The 17,917-nt window shown below is 63.4% G+C and overlaps 3 protein-coding genes across 4 annotated transcripts; 1 reads left to right on the top strand and 2 right to left on the bottom strand.

The window, feature by feature from the left end:
- The first annotated feature begins 496 nt into the window (after window positions 1-496).
- On the top strand, window positions 497-1,799 carry SFN (stratifin). Its single transcript, XM_066204306.1, has one exon. The coding sequence runs from the start codon at window positions 585-587 to the stop codon at window positions 1,323-1,325; it is 741 nt and encodes a 246-aa protein (XP_066060403.1). The 5' UTR covers window positions 497-584; the 3' UTR covers window positions 1,326-1,799.
- A 3,807-nt stretch (window positions 1,800-5,606) lies between these two features.
- On the bottom strand, window positions 5,607-9,960 carry GPN2 (GPN-loop GTPase 2). Of its 2 annotated transcripts, XM_066204521.1 has the most exons (6): window positions 9,903-9,960; window positions 9,031-9,517; window positions 7,789-7,945; window positions 7,349-7,509; window positions 6,635-6,765; window positions 5,607-6,176 (listed from the first exon to the last, which is right to left on the bottom strand). In XM_066204521.1, the coding sequence occupies exons 2-6, from the start codon at window positions 9,445-9,447 to the stop codon at window positions 6,104-6,106; spliced, it is 939 nt and encodes a 312-aa protein (XP_066060618.1). In that variant the 5' UTR covers window positions 9,448-9,517; window positions 9,903-9,960; the 3' UTR covers window positions 5,607-6,103. The 2 variants fall into 2 exon arrangements, with proteins under 2 accessions (XP_066060618.1, XP_066060617.1); XM_066204520.1 differs by lacking the exon at window positions 9,903-9,960 and having other exon boundaries at window positions 9,031-9,620.
- A 932-nt stretch (window positions 9,961-10,892) lies between these two features.
- On the bottom strand, window positions 10,893-16,923 carry GPATCH3 (G-patch domain containing 3). Its single transcript, XM_066204300.1, has 7 exons — window positions 16,566-16,923; window positions 14,662-15,071; window positions 13,091-13,265; window positions 12,295-12,354; window positions 11,927-12,048; window positions 11,633-11,760; window positions 10,893-11,272 (listed from the first exon to the last, which is right to left on the bottom strand). Exons 1-7 carry the CDS (start codon window positions 16,912-16,914, stop codon window positions 11,053-11,055), a joined length of 1,464 nt encoding a protein of 487 aa, XP_066060397.1. The 5' UTR covers window positions 16,915-16,923; the 3' UTR covers window positions 10,893-11,052.
- Between the last annotated feature and the right edge of the window lie 994 nt (window positions 16,924-17,917).

The following is a 17,917-nucleotide window of genomic DNA, read 5'->3' as shown; positions in this document are numbered from 1 at the left end:
CCCCGCTGTGGGAATAAATACCTGCCCGTCAAGCCCTCGCAATTACTGCCGAGTTAATCACCACGTTAAAAACGACACTGATATGACTTTTTCGGGGGGGAGGAACCCACTGTTACTAGCGGCCACACCCCGTGGCCCATTTCTCCGGGGGGGGAAGAGTCGAGCGCTGCTGTGTGCCCCGTCCCCCCAAAGGACAGCGCCTGTCGCCCTCCCGAGCCCTCTCAGCAGCGGGATGGGCGTTTCCTGGGTGCCGGGGTGGGCGTTGGCTCTGGGGAGAGCCTCGGGGCACCCAGGGGTGCCGCACCCACGGGGAGGGCAGGGCGTTGGCCGCCCCCCTCGCCCCCTCCCCGGCCCCGCCGCCCGCGGGCGATGATTCACCGCCAGTTTCCTTTTAAGGCCGCGCTCGGCGGGGAGGAAGCAGAGGAGGAGGAGGAGGAGGAGGGACACTCCTTGGACCTGGCTGGCTCCTCCTGCTCTCGCTCGAGGCTCCGACGCCCAGCCAAAAGCGAATCCCGGCGGCCGCGCTCGGCAGAGGCTCCGACGGCTCCCGCTGCTCGCCCAAGTGTCCGCCCCGCGTCCCAGCCATGGCAAGAAACCAGCAGGTGCAGAAGGCCAAGCTGGCCGAGCAGGCCGAGCGCTACGAGGACATGGCAGACTTCATGAAGGCGGTGGTGGAGCACGGGGACGAGCTGTCCAACGAGGAGCGCAACCTGCTCTCGGTGGCCTACAAGAACGTGGTGGGCTGCCAGCGCTCGGCCTGGAGGGTCATCTCCAGCATCGAGCACAAAACCGAGGAGGGCGACGACAAGGCACAGGTGGTGAACGAGTACCGGGAGAAGGTGGAGCAGGAGCTGAACGCCGTCTGCAACAACGTCCTGGGCTTGCTGGACAAGTATCTCATCAAGAAGGACAGCGACACCGAGAGCAAGGTCTTCTACCTGAAGATGAAGGGTGACTACTTCCGATACCTGGCCGAGGTGGCCAGCGGCGACGACCGCCTGTCGACGATAGAGAAGGCGCAGGAGGCCTACCAAGAGGCCATGGACATCAGCAAAAAGGAGATGCAGCCCACGAACCCCATCCGCCTGGGGCTGGCCCTCAACTTCTCCGTGTTCCACTACGAGATCGCCAACGCCCCCGAGCAGGCCATCTCCCTGGCCAAGACCACCTTCGACGAGGCCATGGGCGACCTGCACACGCTCAGCGAAGACTCCTACAAGGACAGCACCCTCATCATGCAGCTGCTCAGGGACAACCTCACGCTATGGACAGCTGAGTGTGCTGGTGAAGACGGCGGCGAGGCTGGCGAAGAGCCCAAGAACTGAACGTCCCCTGCCGAGCTGGGGACCGGCCCCACCTGCCCCAGCTCCAGACCCTTAGGCACCTCCTTGTGGCTTTTTTTTTTTTGGTGGTTTTTTTTTGTTTTTTTTTTGGTTGGTTTTGGGGGGAAGAAGTCTCAACTCCCCCCCAGCCTGGATACTGGGAGTGGGGGTGGTTTTGGCAGGGTCCCTCCCTCCCTCTCCCCCATCCTCTGCTCTGGGAAGGGGGAAAAGAGGGAGAGGGGGCGCCTCCATCCCAGAGAGCTCCCAGACCCCAACTATTTAACATTTGTTTTTGTGGGGGGTGTCCAGTCTGGCTTGTGCCAGCTCCAAACCCCCCGTCCCGGAGGGCTGGAGCTGCGACAGGAGGAGGTGAGGGGCTGGGCCGGGGCGCGGGGGGGTCCGGGCAGCCCCCCCATTCCGGGAGGGGGGGGCGTGTTGCCGAAGCCTCTGTGCGTCTCCAATAAACCTTCTCCTGCACCTCTGCTCTCGTCTGCCTCGTCTCTCCCCGCGCACATGTCCGGGCAGCTCCGGGCAGCTCCGGGCGCCTCCCGTCCCCTCCCGTCCCGGGGTGGGGGCAGCGGGGTCCCCCAGCCGGGTCCTGGGGCGACCTGCGGCCCGTGGGAGGGCTCAGGGCTCTGTGCATCGTGGGGCGAGGGTTTGGGCGGCCCCAGGCAGGGCTGGCTGCTCCGCGAGGAGCTCCAAGGTGCCCCCTGACCCCACCCCAGCTCCCCAAAACCTGCCGCCGACACCCCTGTGTGCGTGCCCAGGTCCTCCCCCACGGCTCCTCTCAGTCCCAGGAGGAAAATCCACAAAAGCCGCATGGGCAGCGACACGGGGACAGCCCTGGGGTGTCAGCGGGGTGGGGACACCCCTCTCAAGGTCCCGACGCGCCGGGACAGGTGAAAGCTCAGCACTTCTGGCGCTGGCACCAGGCCAAGGGCGCAGCTCCCCCCTGCCCCCGCCAGCGCGTTTCAACATGAAAAATCATTACAATAAAATAGAGTCACGGCACCCTGGGCTGTGAGCTCAGCGGAGGCAGCAGGGCCGGGCAGGAGCCGGCCTTTGATGGCAGCGCTGGGCTGCCGGCAGGAAACGCGCCTGACTCACGACGTGCCGCCCCAGTTCAGGGGGACGGGGGGACACGCCAGGCCTGAGCCCAAATCCCAGCCCGTGCAGTGCCAGCAGCCCCTGGGCTTTGGGGGAAATGAGGCACGAGCAGGGCCGTGACCCCCTTGGTGCAGGAATTGTGGGTGCCCAGGGGGCGAGGGGCTGGCCTGGGATGTAACGAGGTTTGCCAGGGCTCTGCCGTGGGAACCTGGGCTGCACAAACCAGAACCTGCCCACCCTGGCTGGGACACCTGGAGCAGGTCCCAGCAGAGGGGATGAAGCCCTGTGAGCCCCCTGGCCCTCAGCCACCCCCCAGTCCCTGGCCAGCCCCGTCATAACCTCCCCTGGTGCTGCCTTGGCCCCCCAGGGAGGAGCCCACGGAGCGACCCCAAAGCTTGGCCTCCCCCTGGCCCCAAGCCCTGCCAGCCTGGGAACAGCCCCAGCCCTGTAATTACCCAAACCGGGGCAGCCGACGGGAAAAACGAGCTGAGGGCTCGCGCCGGCCCCGGCCCGGGGACACCCGGACTGGTTAAACTGGGGAGTGGCGGGGCTGGAGCTGAGCGCTGCTGCCCAGGACGGGGTAACCGGGGGTGTCTGTCCATCCCTGGGGCTCTCCCTGGCTGCCCAGGAGTTAACTGATTTCAACAGCCCCTGGAATTGCAGCGTGGCTGGGCCGTGTGGGAGGTTGGTGCTCCCCAGCTCCCAGCCGGTCCGGCAGCTTTTCCAGCCTGGGAAGGAGGGGAGGCCCTGGATCCCCAGGACACTCCTGTGAGAGGGTTGTGCTGCTGGGGCGTTCTCCGGGGTCCCTCTGTCCCCCTGCTTGACACAGGATAGTGGAAGGACCAGGGAGACATCGGGACCTCGATCCCCATCCTGGTCCTTGTCCGGTGGCTGTGGAAGAGTCTCGGCATCCCTGAAGAGGCGCCCAGAAAAGCTCTCCAATAATTTATTTTTAGTGTCTCAAACACCATTGGAGCAGAGGGGCTGGGTGCCCCAGGGCCGAGGAGTGTCTCCCCCACCACGGAGGGTCCTGGCACAGCCCCTGCACAGGGACTGGTAGCCATGGGGAAAAGCCAAACCAAAACAGGTGGCTGAGCTGCAGCACCCCCAGCCCGGCCTGTCCTCGTCAGCAGCCCTCCCAGCCTCCCCCAGGCTCTGTGCCCAGGGCCGGGGCTGGCCGGCTCCTGCCTGGGGCACCCCAGTCTGGGCACGCAGACACGGGCCGTCCGTGGCCCCTGGCCTGGGGCAGCTCCTGCCAGGCTGGCACCAGCGCCCGCCCCGGGGCTTTGGGGAGGGGTTTTATCCCCATTAGAAAGAATCGCTTGATGGGAGAACTCGGCTTTTGAGCAGGGGTTCGTGATGGAGCTGGAAATTCGGGCTGGAGCCGGGAGGGGACCCAGGAAAGCCCAGCTCCACGCCTTTGATCGATGCCCAAATCCCTCCGTGCCCCAAATGCCACCCTGGCGGGTCCAGCCTCACGGTCAGGGGGGCTCAGCAGGTAGGACCAGCTGGGCAGAGCCGGGCCCCCTCCCAGGGATGTGCCTGGGCTGGGCTGACTCATCCTGGCCCTGGCCCTGCCGATTGCTCAAGGCAGCGACAGGAGCCAAAGTGTCACCTCCCTCAGGGAGCCGGTGTCCCCTCCCAGCCTGGGGATGCTGGAGCAGGCTGCCTTTCTCCCCTGCATTTCACACCAGGGGCTCCAGCCTTTCCTGCCTCCTGCTCGCCCTGAGCGGCAGCAGAATTGTCCCCTCTGGGCTGCGGGTCCCCGTTCAGCCCCTGATTCATCTGTAAGAAGTTCTGGTGCAAAACCGCGGCAGTTTTGGGGCTAAGCTCTCTGAGAGCTCAGCATTTCTCGGCTTGAGCACAGCACAGGAACCGTGACCTGAGCTGAGCTGTTCCCATGCCAAGGCCGAGGTTGCAGATGTCCAGGGCAATGGAATAAAAAAGCCAAAAAACCACAAAAGCTTTGATGGCTCTTGCGTAGCTCAGTCTGACCTGACCATACCCTTTTAAGCTACCAAATCTCTCAAAGCCATGAAAAAGCCACGATAAAATTAATATTTTTATGATCCCGTCTCCCACCCCTTCACAGAAACGACAGAGCTCCAAAACGATGGGGACAAGGCCACGAGCCACTGGGTGAGGGTGGAATTTCAGTTCAGTTATGGTTAGATTGGCTTCCAGAGCTTCGGCAGTGAAATGCAGCTGCTGGGTTCCAGCCAGGAATAGCCAGGGAAATTCCCGGGCTCTCGGGAAGAGCTGAGGCACTGGCAGCACACTGGGACTTGACATCGATATCTGAAATCTGTTTCATTGGGAAGGGGTCTGGGTGAAGCACAAGCAGGAGTGTCTGTGTCCTCCTCTCCCTGAGCTCCTCCTCGTCTCCCAGTCCCGGCCACGGAGCTGGGAGATGTGGGGAAAATCATTTCAATTCCTTGCCCAGCTGCCCAAGAGCCCGTTCACATTTAGATCCATGGAGGATCCAGCCTCCCATCCCTCTGCCAAGGGCCAAACCATCCTGTGAGAAAATCCTGTTGTGTTTTATGCAAGATCTTGGGCAAGAGGCGATGCTGAGTCTGCAGAGAGCTGGGGCTGGGAGTCGTGCCCGCTCCCATCCCGTGCGGAGCTGCCAGGAGGCACTTGGAGGCTCCCTGAGGTGGCCACCCCACTTGTCACCCCCCAGCCCTCCTGATCCCTGCCCCAGCTGCCGCCTGGAGCAGGGACCAGAGCAGGGGCACACGGGGCTCAGAGCTGCGCCAGCACTGGGAGCTGAGGCAGGATCGTGAGAGGGAATTACGTGGGCAGGAGGGGAAGCCCCAGGATTTGGGACACCGAGAAAGCGAGGCCAGAAAAAGGAAGGTGGATGAGGACACACCAGGCTGCTCCTGGGAAAGGCCCGAGATGCAAACCATGGGCTGAGTCACGCAGGGGCTTTCTTCAGCAAAACCTCCCAAAGCCCGGCTGGCATTCTGTGGGTTGTGCTGCGCGCAGGCCAGCTGCAGCCTCTGGATCGCCAGCAGTGACCTCCTTTCCTGCCCCACAGCCCTCGCTGCCCGCAGCCTGGCTGGGGCTGCTCCCAGCACATGGGAGCTGCCGACGCTCCCCCCGGAGGCGCTTTGGCCTCGGGCTCTGCAGCTCTCTTGGCTTTATTTATTCAGGTTCAGCAAACTCCTGAGATGAAAGTGAGACCGAGGAGTGTTTTATTAAGAAAGAGTCCATCATTATTTCTAAGAAAAAGAAAAACAAACATCTTTCTGTCCTTGAGACAGCGCGGAGGCGTCTCGGCCTGGATCCTCCTCGGAGCATGGGGCCCTGTGCTCCTCCTGCAGCAAACCAGGACTGCTGCCCCAAGCCTCACTGCACAGCAGGCAGCTCCACCTGGTTCCTCCTTCTCCGGATCTGTCTTGGTCGTGATGGAGGGGACTTTATCTCGCTTCTTTTCCCTGCTCTCCCTGCCTTCCCTGGCTCAGTCTCTCTGTTCCTAAGACCCTCAGCCACCTCCCTTCTGCCCAATCCCTGCTCTGGGCAGCAGGACTGAAGCTCGGGAGGTCAAACCCACCCAGAGAGGGAGTCCAGACTCTGCCTGGAAAAGTTTTCAGTTGCTCTGAGTCACAGCTGAAGCTCGGGGTAGGAAAAGGAGAGGTGTCAAAACAGAGGAGCCGGGGAAGGGCGTGTCACAGATCCATCACCTCCTCTTCCACGGCTTTGTCCTGAGATTGCACATACTTCTCCTGCACTGCCAGGGTGCTGATAACGCAGTAATTAAGGAAAACGAGGGGCTGGGCTCAAACACTCCCTTCTGCAGGAGCTCTGAACGTTCCCAGCGAGGAACCAGCCCAGCCTCACATTAGCCCGAAGGCCATCAGGAAGAGGCAGCATCACCTGAGTTACTTCAGGCTCTGCCTGATCCCACACCTGACAAGTCCGGGAGAATCAAATGTATGGTTTGAAGGGGAAGGAAAGAACCCATCCTAGGGAGGGTGAGAGGGAGGAAAGTTCTTAAAAAGATTCCTGACAGGTTCAGGGTATCAATTAGCAACAACTTTGGTGGGTTTGGTGAGGACAAGTGTCTGCCCCGGGCTGGGCTGGGCACACCCCACTCCCCACACGGGTATCACCCACCAGAGGATGCCAGGAACAACCTGGGCCTGCAAATTCCAGCCTCTGTCCCCCAGGGAGCAAGAAACGAACACCACGGAGGATACGAAGAGAAGTGGAAGTCGGCGCCCACAGCTGCCGACATCAGCGCCTCCAGGCTCCGGTGCTCCTGGTCGCCGAAGGAATATCCATTGGCCTTGTCCACAGCCTGCATCACCTGCCTCATGCTCTGCTTGTCCTGGGAGGGAGGACAGCTCACTGGGAACCTGCTCCTTCCCCACGGGCAGCAGCTCACGCTGGGCTGGGCCCTGGATGTTCTCTGGGTCACCCGACAGCGCCCGAGGCCCCGGGGACACAGACAGGGACAGACAGGGACACTGGTGCTGGCCGGGTGACACCCTCCACCCTCTCATTCCCTTTCATCACCTTGTCCCAGCCCATTTGCCTGCTGGCACTTTTGCCAGCTGCCTGATTAAGGACATTTCCAGCCCTTCCTCCCCAATGTGTTCCTCCCAATCTTCTCATTATTCGCTGCTCCCTAATTTAACAAGGGTTTAGGTGATCCTCAGCCCAGATTTGAAACGCAGGCCAGGAGAGCTGAAGGAAGGGGGAGCCTGGATTCCCTACCCCAGGACACAAGGCCCAGGCAGCCCCAAGCTCATCAGCCTTTTTCTCTCCTTTGGCTGCCAGAGACCATTTACAAGTCTGGGTGTGTTTCCCTGTTTTCCAGCCCCGAGTCCCTTCACGGCTGGGGTTTGCAGCCCTGTGGCTTGAGTGGCTGCTGCACACGCAGGGCTGGCTGTCCCCTGCTGCTGGGTCACCTGGACGTTGAGTGGCACGAAGGACACCAGGCTGTAGTCCTCGATCACCTCCACCAGCTTCTCGTTGAGGCGGCGGAAATTCCTGAAGAAGGGATCGGAGGCCAGATGGTCAACGAGGTAAGAGAGGTCCAGGACCTCGGTGTAATAATCCAGGTTGAAAGCTGCAGGGAAAACAGGGAGCTCAGAAGGCAAGCTGGAGGCTGAAGAGCACGGTGAGGTCCACAGCAGCCTCCCACTCTCACAGAGCTGGTCTGCACCTGGCACGGCCCAATTCCACATCCCTCCCCCTCGAATTCCTCCAGGTGTCCAAGGCCAGAAGGGAGCTCTGAGCCACCCTGGATAGTGGAAGGCGTCCCTGCCCACAGCAGGGAGGCAGGAGAGATGGGCTTGAAGGTCCCTTCCCCCCCAGAGCAGGCCGAGGCTCCGGGGCATTCCCTTACCCAGCTTCCCATACTGCTCGATCAGGTCCATCTTGGAGAGGACGTTGACGTGGGGCAGCTCCACGTGCAGCATGGTGGAAAGGGAGGTGCAGAGCACGGAGATGAACTTCCCGGGATCTGTGCAGTAGTGGGAATCCACCAGGTGCACGGCAGCCAGCTGGGCACAGAGGGACACACCAGGTCAGAGCTGTGACAAGCCCATCCCCTGCTCGTGGGACAGTGTGGAAACGACCACAGGACAGTGGCCTGACAGGAATGCCCAGGCCCACTGAGGAGCAGCACCTGCAGCACACCACCTTCTGCTGGGACAGTCGACTGTGGTCGGCATTAATAATTAACAATTGCACTAACGAGCAGTTTGATTCCCCGGGGTTTTGTGTGGCTGTAACAATGTGGCCCCAGAGCTGGGGACGTCACTCCAAGCCAGGGCTCTGAGGCTGAGTCACAGCAGCAGAACCCAGCCAGTCTGGAGTGAGCACCTGGGAGAGCAGAAACCAGCCCTGTAAATGTCTTATTTTAGCAACTCCAATTCCACGTCCACTCATTCCAATGAAAATCAGCTCTAATGTGCAGACTCCCAGTGACATTCCCAAACAAATGAAGCTGCCCTTCTTGCTCAGAGCACCCAGGGTTTGCACATTCGTGGTGCGGCCGCCAAGCCGCGGAGCAAACGCAGCGTCAGCAGCTCCCGGGGCTGCCCTCACCTGCAGCTCCCGTTGTGCAAGAGCCCAGAGCCCGTCCCACGGGCTGCACGGGGCCCTGCTGGGGCTGCAGGAGGGGCTGGCACGTCCCCTGCGGCCCTCAAGGCAGTGCCAAGGCTCCCAGCACACGCAGAGCCCCACTCTGGGCAAGAGTGGGGAGCATCCTGGGGCACAGCACCATGTCCTGTCCCACCTCTGGAAGTGTTCAGGGACAGGCTGGAGTTACCTGCTCCAGGGGAAGGCGTCCCTGCCCATGGAATGAGATGGGCTTTGAGGTCCTCTCCAACCCAAGCCATTCTGGGATTTGTGTGAAGTGTGAGGAGGGAATCCGTGTTCCTGCTCCCAATCCCACTGAAAGCCCTGACAGGCCATTCTTCTCTCAGGATACAACAGGGCAAAATTCCCCTCCTTCCCTGACAAAACCACTTCACACGAAAGGCCCAAAAACTCCAGAAGACAACAGCCATGAGTACCCTCAGCCCCACCCTGTGCCCACGGGGTGTGAGCCTGGAGCTCCCGGGCTGCCCCAGCCCGTCCCTACCCTGAAATTCCACTTGGCCAGCTGGGCAAAGACGTTCTTCAGGGCGCCGTGGTGAGTGTAGAGCTCCACCTGCCCGGGGCAGTCGAAGAGCACGTAGTGTCCCCTGAGGGGCTGCAGCCTGTCCCGCAGCCAGTCTGCGTTGGCCTCCAGGTACTCCATGCAGTAGATGAGGCCCCCGTTGGGGCCCAGCCCCAGGCTGGCCATCACGTCGGGCAGGGTGACCAGCTCGGCGACGTCCAGGGCGCAGGGCCCGGGCAGGGCCTCGTTGGCCGGGTCCAGGTTGACCACGGCCACGCTGCGGCCCAGCCGGCGCAGGAAGGCGCCCATGGCCTGGCAGTAGGTGCTCTTCCCCGAGCCCGGCGGCCCGATGACCACCTGGCCAAAGGCCAGCGGGCTGCCCCTGCTGCCCTCAGACATGCTGCCTCATCTCCCGCTCCTCCTGCGCGGGCTGAGGGGGGACACAGCCCCCGCACCGGGTGACCTGCGACTGGGGACGGGGCAGGGCTAGGGGGCAGCGGGGCACGGGAAGGGACAGCGCCTGTGCCCCCTCCCTCCTCCGCTCACATCCCCCTTCCCCTTCACCCCAACATCCCCATTTCTCCACGCCTTCTCTCCCCCACCACCCCCTTTTCCCCTCCCTCTGCCTGCTCCCCATCCCTGCCCATCCCTGCCCATCCCTGCCCATCCATGCCCATCCATCCCCGGGCTCCCCTCGCGTCCCCGCTGCTTCCTCACCACCCTCTTTCCACTCCCGCCTTCTCCCCCATCTCCCCTCCCTGTCCGGGCCGCTTCACCCCGTTAACCTCCCCCCCCTGTCCCGTTAACCCCCCCCCCAATCCCGGTAATCCCCCCCGGCCCCGCGGGCCGCTCACCGGGCCGGTGTCCCCGCTGCGGGTCCGGGTGCCCGCGGGCCCCGAGCGCCGCGTTCCGGGCGCGGAGCGGCCGCCGCTCCCGCAGCGCCCCCTGGCGGCCGGGGGGACGCGCGGCCCCGCCCGGGCCGGGACTCGAACCGGCGGCTCCGAAGCCGGTCACGGGTCGCGGGTTCGAGTCCCGGCGCCGGCTCCTGTCCCTCCAGCACAGCCCCAGCCCCGCTTCTTTCCAAATCACAGAAACAACGGGATTGGAAAAGGCCCCTGCGACCATCGAGTCCTAACTGTGACCAAACACCACCATGGCACTGAGTGCCACGCCCAGTTTTTCCCTAAACACCTCCAGGGACAGAGACTCCACCACCTCCCTGGGCAGCCCGTTCCCAATGTCTAACCCCCTTTTTCGTGAAGAAATTCCTCCTAATGTCTACCCTAAACCTTCCTGGGGCAGTTTGAGACAACGTCCTTTTGTCTTGCCACTCGCTGACAAGACGAGCCGGACTCGCACCTGGATCCACCCTCCTGTCAGGTAGAAGCAGGAATTCCTCCCCACATTTTCCCCCCTCAGCCCTTAAGGCAGTCACCCAGGGCCTGGCCCGGACCTTTCACACTGAGCCCTCCAGCACTGGGTCAGTAGCACAGAACTCTCCCCTCTGCCCGGGGCAGAGCACCCTGGAAAGCACCCGCTACCCACAACCACGGGGCACCGCCTCCCGAGAGCTCCCGCGGGCTGCCAGGAAAAGCCTTTCATCCCCGCCAGTTTCTCCCAGCAGTGTGGGATGCCCACGCCCAAGGAACGCTGGCTCGGGCAGCGGCATGACAGTTACTGTGCCCGTCTGTACTTGTCCTTCCCCGGCTCTCAGGCCGCCCTCAACTGCGAGTTCTGCTTTTTCAGCCTCGCCAAACACACACATTTGGTTGATCCCAGGACGAATATAAGTTTTAACCCCCCCAAATCCCTCCCCATTCACACAGAACACCATTTCCTTTCATTTGAAGGGTTCAATTAGTGGGGAAAAAAAACCCCACTGTGGCAATTTTTATTACAAATCTGTGTTTTTAGGAAAAATAAATATATAAACACCCTGCTTCACACTCAGACCAGGAGCCAGCCTGGACTGGGGAGCAGGACAAAGGCTGTGACAGTCCCTGCTCAGCGTGGCTGGGCCCTGAGGCTGCCCAGGGCGGGGTGGGAGGCCCGGACAAAGGCCATGTCCTGTCTGTACTTCATGGCCGTGGGGGGCTGGCGCCTCAGCAGCTGATCACCCGTGTCCTGGGGCTCAGGGTCATCGTAGATGGTGGAGATGACAACAGAAGTGTCCCCACGGGGCTTCTTCTTCCTGATAAAAGTTGGCAGCTTCTCCCCGTGGTACCTGGAGGGAAGCAGGAAAGGTTTGGCCGGAGGCTGCAGAGGCCATCAGGGATCCCTGAGCTTCCCAGCTCCTTTCCTGAATGGTTTGGGTTGGAAGGGACCTTCAAGCCACCCGGTTCCACCCCCTGCCATGGGCAGACACCTTCAGCTGCACACGCTTCCAGCCCTGCTCCAGTGAGGAGCCTGGACTGTCAGGAGGAGCAGCCTGTTTGGCTGTGGAGTGCTGTGGAACTCCCCAGCTGAGCAGGGAAAGGCAGAGCCCTGTCCCTGTCAGCTCCCTGTGCAGCCTCTCAGCTGCTGCGAGCCCAGAGATCCGGGGCAGAGGTGGGAACAGGGGCTGGGAGGGCACTGGGGTACTTACCCCAGCCCCCTCTTGCACCGGGGGTTCTGACCCTCGTTGTCCAGGGCTTCGGCCATCCCAGAGCTGCTGCTCCCCAGGCCCTGCCCCTCTGTCCAGCCCTGCTGCTCCAGGACCTTCCTGCCAAAGCCCTGGGAGAGGGGAAAAAACCATCAGAGACTTGCTGGACAAATCCCACCCTCATCTTCCCAGAGCCTCCCGCCCTCTTCCCACAGCCAGGGGCTCTGCTGCTCCTACCCCACAGCCCGTGGGCACCCCCTGGCTCAGCCCTGCCCTGGGCAGGCACACAGGGCTCACCTTGGTGTACCTCTCGAAGGTGCCAATGGGCTGCCCTGACACAGATCCGTCCTCCAGCCCGTCCCGGAGCCGCTGCTCCAGCCACATCCGCACCGAGTCCCGAGCATCCTTATCCCCTCCATCTGGGGAGAGAGCAGCCAGAGTCAGCACAGCCCCGGCAGCCCGTTCACCACCATCATTTTCCCCAGAGCACCAGCAGAGGAGGCAGAACCTGTTCTTTTTGGCAACCCTTGCTGCCAGACCAGAAAAACAACGTTTCAGGTTCACTGAAACAGCTTGGATGCTTTCAAAGAATGACAAAGAGCTCCCGCATTCTGCATGGTCAGAACTTCCTGGTTTCCCTGGGGTGGGTGGCTCAGCTCTGATACCTTTGTCATAGTAGATGCTCATGTCCACGTCCCAGTCGTCGGCTGTCTGCTCGTCAAAGTCTGCAAGAGAAGGGAAGCACAACTTTGGTGGGGTCTGGCACAGGGGAGCTCGTTGCTGGTGGCCCAGCTCCCTGTTTGCTCCAACAAAATGCGAAGGATTCACAGAGTCATTGAGGCTGGAGATCTCCAAGACCACTCAGTCCAACTGTGACCAGCCCCCACCTTGTGACCAGCCCAGAGCACTGAGTGCCATGGCCAGTCCTTCCCTGGACACCTCCAGGGATGGGGACTCCACTATTTCCCTGGGCCTGGCCACCCTTTCCGTGGGGAAATTCCTGCTCACGTCCACCCTGAGCCTCCCCTGGGCCAGCCTGGGGCCGTTCCCTCTCCTCCTGTCCCTGTTCCCTGGGAGCAGAGCCCGACCCCCCCGGCTGTCCCCTCCTGTCAGGGAGTTGTGCAGAGCCACAGAGTCCCCCCGAGCTCCTTTTCTCCAGGCTGGGCACTTCCAGCTCCAGCCCCCGCCCTGGACACTCCCCAGCACCTCCAGTTTCTGTTGCAGAACTGGACACAGCACTCGAGGTGGTGCTCCAGGAGTCCCAGCACAGAGGAAACGGCATTAGAGACTGCCCAGATCCCAGGGCCCGCCCCAGAGGCCGCCCGCAGCACCACGGGGGTCTCTGGTGACCAGCTCAGCGCCCAGGGGAAGGCTCAGAGGCCTTGGCACGGTGCTGGTGGCTCCAGCTGAGCTGCACTCTTTGTTTGAGCTGCTGGCTCAGTGACACAAGCACCAGCTCACCTCCGTCCTGCTCCTGCCAGAACTGGGCGTCCGTGTAGAAGACGAGGCCGGAGCCGCCCTTCTCCCACTTGAGCTCGATCTCCTCCTCGAAGAGCCGCTCCCGCACCCGCTCCTGCTGCGTCACGTCCTCGTGCAGCGCCTCGTGCCGCTCCCACTCCTCACACGTGTCATTGTCCTGGGGGACAGAGTGCCGTGGGGCTGGGGACAGCACAGAGCCCCCTCCCCACTGCTCCCATCTGTCACTGTCCTGCAGGGACAGCCAGAGGGAGCTGGGGACACTGGCACTGCCCCTCCCTGCTCCCACTCCTCACACCTGCCATTGTCACTGTCCTGGTTCCGCAGGGACAGCCTGGGACAGACTGGGGGACACTGGCACTGCCCCTCCCTGCTCCCACTCCTCACACCTGCCATTGTCACTGTCCTGGTCCTGCAGGGACAGCCTGGGACGGACTGGGGGACACTGGCACTGCCCCTCCCCGCCCGCTGACCCCCCCAGGCCGTCCCTGGGGCAGCTGTGCTGGCAGAGCTGGGCCCACAGCGCTCAGGCCCCGACACGAGGGATGAGCTCATCCCTGACTAAGAGCACCGCCAGAGTCAGCAGCAGGAATCCCACAGCACACCCACCCCACGGGCCCCACCTGCCCCACACCGATGCCCATTTAAGGAGCAGGGGCGTTGGACCTGGAGTCAGCACTAGCAAGGAATTCATTCCTCTCCAGCTGATCCCTGAGGAGATTGCGTGGGCTCCCAGGAAGCAGGTCCCTGGCACAGGCACAGAGCTCCTGCCCAGGCCTGGGCACAGCCAGGGAACAGCCAAAGGAACGGCTGCAGAGCCAGGAAACAGCCTGGGAGAAGCAGCTGGAGGAGGCTGTTTAGTCTGGAGAAGAAAAGCTGAATAAAAAGCTGGGAAAAGGAGGGAACAGAGTGCTCTCAGTGCCCCACGCTGCCAGGAGAAACCAACGGGGTGGGATTGCAGCAGAGATTGGGCATCTGAGTTAATTCTGGTGGAGGAGAGAACGGGAACGGCTTGCCTGGGGACGTGTAATGACAGAGGTTTGGGAGAACAGGCCAGACTGGTGTCTGCCAGGGACAGGGCTGGGATGGCTCCTGCCCTGCCCAGCTCTCCAGAAGTCTCGGTCACAAAAGCCATTTTCCTCACAGTGACTAACTCCAGGAGCAGGAGCATCCCAGGTCAGCCCTTTGAGCAGCTCTGCACGTCACTCCCAGCACACAGACCTGTCCCCAACCTCCACCTCATTTCCCAGCAGAGCAGAGCGGGGCCAGGCAGCAGGGCAGGATCTGCCGGGCAGCACCAGCCTCCCCTCTGCCCCTCCGCGGGTCAGACCCTTTGGGATCACCCCTCTGACCCCCCTGAGCAGTTCTGGGGGTTCAGACCCCCCTGTCCCTGCCCCGAGGGGCTCAGTGCACCAGGGGGTGAACCACTGTATTTTAAAGCTCTTTTTAACGAGCCATTTATCCAACTAAGAGATTAGAAAATGAGCTCTGAGAGTGGGATCTGCCTTCCCAGACCCCACAGCTGAGCCTGGACGGTGCTGGAACATTCCACTTACGTCATCTGAGTTCAACTCCTCTTCCTCCTTCTCCTGGCCCTCCTCATCCTCCTGGGGCCGGGCCGGCTGAGTCACCCCCGCGGGCTCCTCTCCCTCCGTGATCTCATCCCCTGCAGCCGTGTAAACTCTTTCCTCCTCAGGCACTGTCTCAGAGTCCAGGTATTGGAAGGGCACGTTCCCATACCTGCGGGATGAGGCAGTCTTGGGGAAAGCCAGCTGCAGTTTGCTGATGACGCGGGGGGGCAGCCGGCAGGCCCGGATCAGCTCCAGGAACACGCTCAGGGGGGTGCCCACGTTCCCGAAAGGCATGAAGGAGGGCGGGTTGAACTCGGGCAGCCGCCTCAGCTCCGCCTCGCTGACACATTCCCCGGCAGCCGCCCTGTCCTGGCTGCTGGGAGCCGCCTCCGGGCCTGCGGGACACAAGGGATGGTTTGAGGGGTCCCACAGGACACAGGGGATGGTTTGGGGGGTCCCACAGGACACAAGGGATGGTTTGGGGGGTCCCACAGGACACAGGGGATGGTTTGGGGGGTCCCACAGGACACAAGGGATGGTTTGAGGGGTCCCACAGGACACAGGGGATGGTTTGGGGGGTCCCACAGGACACAGGGGATGGTTTGGGGGGTCCCACAGGACACAAGGGATGGTTTGAGGGGTCCCACAGGACACAGGGGATGCTTGGGGGGGTCCCACAGGACACAGGGGATGGTTTGGGGGGTCCCACAGGACACAGGGGATGGTTTGGGGGGTCCCACAGGACACAAGGGATGGTTTGGGGGGTCCCACAGGACACAGGGGATGGTTTGGGGGGTCCCACAGGACACAGGGGATGGTTTGGGGGGTCCCACAGGACACAGGGGATGGTTTGGGGGGTCCCACAGGACACAAGGGATGGTTTGAGGGGTCCCACAGGACACAGGGGATGGTTTGGGGGGTCCCACAGGACACAGGGGATGGTTTGGGGGGTCCCACAGGACACAGGGGATGGTTTGGGGGGTCCCACAGGACACAAGGGATGGTTTGAGGGGTCCCACAGGACACAGGGGATGCTTGGGGGGGTCCCACAGGACACAGGGGATGGTTTGGGGGGTCCCACAGGACACAGGGGATGGTTTGGGGGGTCCCACAGGACACAAGGGATGGTTTGGGGGGTCCCACAGGACACAGGGGATGGTTTGGGGGGTCCCACAGGACACAGGGGATGGTTTGGGGGGTCCCACAGGACACAGGGGATGGTTTGAGGGGTCCCACAGGACACAAGGGATGGTTTGGGGGGTCCCACAGGACACAAGGGATGGTTTGGGGGGTCCCACAGGACACAGGGGATGGTTTGGGGGGTCCCACAGGACACAGGGGATGGTTTGGGGGGTCCCACAGGACACAGGGGATGCTTGGGGGGTCCCACAGGACACAGGGGATGGTTTGGGGGGTCCCACAGGACACAGGGGATGGTTTGGGGGGTCCCACAGGACACAGGGGATGCTTTGGGGGGTCCCACAGGACACAGGGGATGCTTTGGGGGGTCCCACAGGACACAGGGGATGCTTTGGGGGGTCCCACAGGACACAGAGGATGGTTGGGGGGGTCCCACAGGACACAAGGGATGGTTTGGGGGGTCCCACAGGACACAAGGGATGGTTTGGGGGGTCCCACAGGACACAGGGGATGGTTTGGGGGGTCCCACAGGACACAGGGGATGCTTTGGGGGGTCCCACAGGTGTTGGGAGCCCACAGGACACAAGGGATAGTTTTGGGGGGTCCCACAGCCCACCCGGGGCGGGTAAATCCCGAGCGGGAGGGGGCTAAGCAGAGCCCACCCGGGCTCTTCCTGCCTCGGAGCGGATTTAAGGCGTTAAGGAAACCCCAGGAGGAGTTCAGGAGTTCCGTCCCGGGGCCCGCCGTACCTGTCCCGGGGCTCAGGCGGACCCTGCGGATGAGGCAGCGGCCGGGCAGCGCGGCGCCGCCGGGCCCGAGCCAGCGCTTGCCCGAGTACATGCGGACGAGGCGGCGGGCACGGCCGGGCCGCACGGACACCAGGCACGAGCAGGTGCGCGGCGCCGAGGCCCCGCCGCCGCTTCCCGCGGGCGGGCGCTCGGGGCGGTGCCGGTAGTGGAAGCAGAGGAAGCCGCCGGCCTCCAGGAACTGGCTGAAGTAGTGGCGGAGCTGCGCGGAGCGGAGCGCGGCCGGGATGCCGCTCACCAGGCAGTACCGGGCCGGGCCGCCATCGCCGCCGCTACCGCCGGGCGCCGCCATCTTGGCCCGGCCGTGCTGGCGCGCGGTGATGACGTAACGGGGAGGGCGCCGCCTCGTGGCGGGGGAGCGCGCGGCAGGCGGGGCGGACTGAGGGGGACAGAGAGACCCGGGGGGGGGGGGACAGGGGCTGGGGACAGAGACCCTGAGGGGGACAGGGAGCCCCGGGGGGACAGGGAGACCCGGGGGGACAGAGAGACCCGGGGGGACAGGGAGACTCGGGGGGACAGGGAGACCCGGGGGGACAGAGAGACCCGGGGGGGACAGAGAGACCCGGGGGGACAGGGAGACCCGGGGGGACAGGGAGACCCGGGGGGGGGGGACAGGGGCTGGGGACAGAGAGACCCGGGGGGGACAGGGAGACCCGGGGGGACAGGGAGACCCGGGGGGACAGAGAGACCCGGGGGGACAGGGAGACCCGGGGGGACAGGGAGACCCGGGGGGACAGAGAGACCCGGGGGGACAGGGAGACCCGGGGGGACAGGGAGACCCGGGGGGACAGAGAGACCCGGGGGGGACAGAGAGACCCGGGGGGGACAGGGAGACCCGGGGGGACAGGGAGACCCGGGGGGACAGGGAGACCCGGGGGGACAGAGAGACCCGGGGGGGACAGGGAGACCCGGGGGGACAGGGAGACCCGGGGGGACAGAGAGACCCGGGGGGACAGGGAGACATCGGGGGGGACAGAGAGACATCGGGGGGGACAGAGAGACCCGGGGGGACAGAGAGACCCGGGGGGGACAGAGAGACCCGGGGGGACAGAGAGACCCGGGGGGGACAGGGAGACCCGGGGGGACAGAGAGACCCGGGGGGACAGAGAGACCCGGGGGGACAGAGAGACCCGGGGGGGCAGGGAGACATCGGGGGGGACAGGGAGACCCGGGGGGAACAGGGAGACCCGGGGGGACAGGGGCTGGGGACAGAGACCCTGAGGGGGACAGAGAGACCCGGGGGGACAGAGAGACCCGGGGGGGGACAGAGAGACCCTGAGGGCGACAGAGGCTGG

The sequence above is a fragment of the Chamaea fasciata genome, unplaced genomic scaffold, assembly GCF_029207755.1.
Source record: "Chamaea fasciata isolate MVZ Bird 193981 ecotype frontalis unplaced genomic scaffold, bChaFas1.0.hap1 SCAF_26, whole genome shotgun sequence".
NCBI lineage: Eukaryota > Metazoa > Chordata > Aves > Passeriformes > Sylviidae > Chamaea > Chamaea fasciata.
The sequence above is the reverse complement of the archived record's forward strand: the minus strand, read 5'-3'. Positions and strand labels throughout refer to the sequence as shown.